Source organism: Vicia villosa, linkage group LG2 (genome assembly GCF_029867415.1).
Source record: "Vicia villosa cultivar HV-30 ecotype Madison, WI linkage group LG2, Vvil1.0, whole genome shotgun sequence".
NCBI lineage: Eukaryota > Viridiplantae > Streptophyta > Magnoliopsida > Fabales > Fabaceae > Vicia > Vicia villosa.
In genome coordinates, this window is record NC_081181.1 from 173,174,199 (window position 1) to 173,178,854 (window position 4,656).

Here is a 4,656-nt window from a genome sequence, read left to right on the forward strand (position 1 = left end):
TTACTGATGGCTGAAATAATATCGTCGAAAATAAATTACAGGTCGAAAATATTACAGGCTGAAAACATATTACAGGTCGAAAATATTACAGGTCGACTGGGAGGATTAAATTACAGGCTGCACATTAAAATACCTCATTTAGCTACTAACGCGCTTTTTAAAAAAGCGCTCTTAAAGGCCCACATACTAAAGCGCTTCTCTTTAAAAGCGCTGCCAAAGATTACTAAAAAAGCAAAAAAAAAAAAAAAAAAACATACTAAAGCGCTTTTGTAAAAGCGCTCTTATAGGGGGGGCTATCAGAGCGCTTTTTCTGGAAAAAGAGCTCTTAAAGCCCACCCTATAAGAGCGCTTTTATAAAAGCGCTTTAGTATGTTGCGTTTTTTTTTATTTTTTACTCTCACAGGTGGGCCTATCACAGCGCTTTTCTGGAAAAAGCGCACTTAAAGGGGGGCCTACCAGAGCGCTTTTTCCTGAAAAGCGCTCTTAAAGGAGGGCCTACAAGAGCGCTTTTTCCAGAAAAGCGCTCTAATAGGGGGGCCTACCATAGCGCTTTTAAAAGCGCTTTCGTAGCCTATGCCAGCGCTGGCTTTGGCAGCGCTTTAAAGCGCTGTTAAAGCCCAAAAAAAGCGCTCTTGTAGCTGTTCCGTGTTGTAGTGATACAATTAGTTTATCTAATAGTAAATTAAAGCATTGTTTTCATAAACAAAAGTATCATTTTAATTAGGGGTTATAAGCCAAGTTTCTCCTTCAATAAAATGAATTTCATTAAATGGTTGAGCTTCTTCATCAGAGAGATTTCGTGCCCATGGAGCTCTTCCAGAAAAATTGGATCCAGGTCCACTGCATTTGTACTCACCATAATATACTGTATTGCTGCATTAATTTACACACACCTATATAATAATTAATCCTTCATTGCATTTAATAAAAAATTGTATAAAGTAAAGAAATTGATGGAAAATTATTAAGAGTACTAACGCATGGCGTGTTCCATTCATAGTATCTTCCCATCCTTTGGGAAGAACAATCTCTTCCATTTCAGTATAAGAGTAAATGACTCTGGAATATTCTCCCCATGGTCTTCCCAGATAAACTTGACCACTACCTTTCACACTACATTTTTTAAAAGAAAATCCAGAATCTGATGATGAACTTGATCGTTTTTGAGCAGTAATATAGCCTATGTTCTTAGCAATTGAATTTAGAGTGCATTCCTGCAATCCAAGTGAATAAAAAAATTAAACACTGATTAATTAAAAAACAAGCAATCATGGCCTCATAATTTTTATTTTCTATACTATATTAGCTAAAATTTCAATTTGTGTAAATTTGTTAAAGATAACATATAATTTCAATGAGTCATGCTAAGGAGTGCCATCGGACACTCTTTTTAAGAATATTAAATAAAAAAGTATTTTTTTACAAAAGTTAATATTTCAATTTTTAATATATTGTTTATAGTTTTTTTTTTTATCATTTTAATCATTTAAAGAGTGTCTTTAGAGTGCTCTCGACCGCAAAGACACTGGTTAACATTTTCCAATTTCAATAGAGATATAGCTTGATACTAAGGATTATTAATTAACTCTCATCAAAATAATATTGCGGTATATGCCATTGAAACGGCTAATATAAATCTATGTCAGAAACACTTTCATTAATAAAAGAGAGAAAAAATTGAAAAAAAATAAAATAATAGTTTTTAGTTTTTATCCCAAGACTTTGTACTTTACCAAATAAGAACAATTAGGCCAGTTTAACAATACACCACTTTAACAAACATAGTAGTACTCACATATATGTTAGGAATATATTTAATTTAAATTGATTACGAAGCTTAAACTTAAGGTCCAAATAATATTTTAAAAAAATTACAGATTTGAAGTATTAACAATTGATTCAAAATTGATTTTTAATGTTTTGTAAAAAAATGTGTTTTTCTATATTTTCTGCAAACCATTTTTAAAAGTCATATATATTTTTATAAGTATACTTTTACCTTACATATTTTATTAATTTTATAGAAAATATAAAGTTTTCACTTATTTTGGACCGTCATTAACCCTATTGTTCAATTTAGTAGTGAAGATTACCTCATATAGGGATCTTCCAAAGCCAAAGATGAAATCAATAGAGCCTTCTATGAAGCAATTTTTGAAATAGTGAAGACCTTTATGATCATATAGAGTGTCTTGAACTCCACGGAATGTACAATAGTAAAAAGCAGCTTTGTTACCGGAAATGCGAAGCGCAACGGCTTGTTCTACTTTCCTTCCAAAATATGAAGCAGTGTTCTGTTTTAACAAATAATTAACTCTAGTGAGTAACTATCTTTATCATAATGTTTTTTTCATGTAGGATATTTTTGAATAAATAGTAAGTTTATTTATTATGTAAGTACCTCAAATGTTACGTTGATGGCCATAAAATAGTCAGCATTCACAGCAACGGTGGGAGTATTAAACGTCCCCAATGGATGCCCATCACTTCCAATGGTAGAATTTGAATCATTCCAAGAAAAAGTCGGTTTACTTGCATCCCCAAAGAAAGTTATGAAAGGCAACGTTTGTGGGATCATTATTTTCTCCCTAAAAGAATTCAACATCTCAATAAATTACACAACTTTAACAATAACAGTTTCAATTTAACTAGGTAATAAAATGTACTAAACAAATAAAATGGTAAAAGTTAATATATTGATTATAATGAGTATTGTTGTTACCTATAAATCCCAGGTCCAATCAACAAAATAACTCTCCTAGTGTTTTGTGGTTGAATGCTATTAAGAGCTTCTGTAATAGTTGTGAAATTAGAGTTACAATCTTTGCTAATAGTTATATGAATTTTGTTACTCTCAGCTTCCCTCAATTTTAAATCGAGACTTTGTTGTTCAATGACATTCACATCCTCTTTGTTTACTAAAATGTTTCTTTGTTTATAATTAGGCTCAAGAATATTTGATTCAAAAGTGAAGCGAAAAAGTGAAAACAAAACTAAAATGAGAAGGAAATAAAATTTTAAAACCATGGTAGGAATACTTTGTATAAATTTCAAGATAAATTAAGTTATGAAATATAAAGGCATACACATATTAATAATATATACACACGTATCTATGGTTATCACTATTATAAAAATATCTCTCATTTTCAAGTCGATAAAAAAAATGAATATAGGATGACACATGATATTAATGAATATATTAATGTGGTAAATAAATTATGAACCATGGCATTCACATAAATATGATGAAATTTGTCACAGTAAGTAAAAAAAAATTTAAAATGCTAAAAATAGTTATACGTTCAAATTTTAATATACTGTATGAATTTTAAGATTAGAAAGAAAATGTAAATATTAAAGAGAAATCTTAACTTCCTTCAACTTAATCTTTTTAGTTTTGTTTTTTAACTTAGCAAAATATTATTCATTTCTTCTCGATGTATGCTTAACCTAATTTGCAAACAAAACGATAAAATTGGTTTAATTTTTTTTTAATTTTAATGAAGTGCTATCATTAACACTTTTTTATTTCATATGTCCCAAAATTTAATTAATTTCTTCATAAATATGACTATTAGTAAGTGAGAGAGAAAAACAATATGACATTTTGGTTATGGTAGGTAAGCCCTTCAATCCACGTACACATATGGTATATATATGTATAAAAATACACACATATAATAATACACTATGTTTCAAAATTATTGTTTAAGAATATATATATATATATATATATATATATATATATATATATATATATATATATATATATATATATATATATATATATATATATATATATATATATATATATATATATATACTATTAAATTATTGAAAATTTGTCATAGCTGATTTTGTGCATAGTACTCTCTTCATCAAAAATTATAAATAAAGAGTTGTTTTAAATTATAACCTATACTACAATATCCATTATATGGAGTACTATTAATTATTCTCCAACAAAACAGAACCTAACATGGCGAACATACAGAGTTACCTATAGAGAGAGAATGTCTAGCTTCTCTCTAACTCTCTAGTTTCCTGTTCAGCTGGGAGATGGCCGGAAAGGAGTGGAAGACGGTGTCTAGGAGCAAATCGTTCAAACCTAGGTGGGATGTTTTCCCATTCAACTGGCGTGAGAGCAAGATTGCGGAGGGGAGTGTCGTTTCCATTTTCTGTTCTGATTTTCCTGAGAGAGTTAGAGCATAAGACCTATTTGGCTTGTTTGGATGTGTGGGGAAATGTGTGGAGGTGGTGATTTCTCCTAGGAGGAATAAATGGGGGAAGCAGTTTGGGTTCGGGAGATTCAAGGAGGAGGGAGATGCAAGTTTACTCGCTGTTAAACTCGATGCTATTCGGATAGATGGTTTGAAGATTCACGCCAACATTCCGCGGTTTGCTCGTAACACGAAGGAGGCAAAGTCTGTGGTGGCTGGGGGACGGTCTTTCGTCCCTGGTAATTTGCAGAAACTGTCGTCGGGTACAGTGAATGGAGGTGCTTCAAACGTTTTTTCGGAAGGTGGGAGGACGATCTTTTGCGGAGGCCGTTAAGAACCAATCGTATGTAGGAGAGCAATCCTTTCAGGGGATGGTGTTCAATTCGGCAGAGGAGGTCAGGGTTTCTTTGAACAAGGCTTATGTTGGTTTTGT

The 4,656-nt window shown here is 31.4% G+C and overlaps 1 protein-coding gene across 1 annotated transcript; it reads right to left on the reverse strand.

The window, feature by feature from the left end:
* Positions 1-716: 716 nt before the first annotated feature.
* Positions 717-3,027, reverse strand: LOC131650682 (probable pectinesterase 53). Its single transcript, XM_058920384.1, has 5 exons — positions 2,723-3,027; positions 2,402-2,588; positions 2,094-2,294; positions 979-1,214; positions 717-873 (listed from the first exon to the last, which is right to left on the reverse strand). Exons 1-5 carry the CDS (start codon positions 3,025-3,027, stop codon positions 717-719), a joined length of 1,086 nt encoding a protein of 361 aa, XP_058776367.1.
* Between the last annotated feature and the right edge of the window lie 1,629 nt (positions 3,028-4,656).

Coding starts and splice junctions, on each gene's coding strand:
- LOC131650682 (XM_058920384.1), bottom strand. CDS start 3,027: ATGGTTTTAAAATTTTATTTCCTTCTCATTTTAGTTTTGTTTTCACTT. Junction 2,589..2,722: donor ATTGGACCTGGGATTTATAG/GTAACAACAATA, acceptor GAATTCTTTTAG/GGAGAAAATAATGATCCCAC. Junction 874..978: donor ATGAATGGAACACGCCATGC/GTTAGTACTCTT, acceptor AAATTAATGCAG/CAATACAGTATATTATGGTG.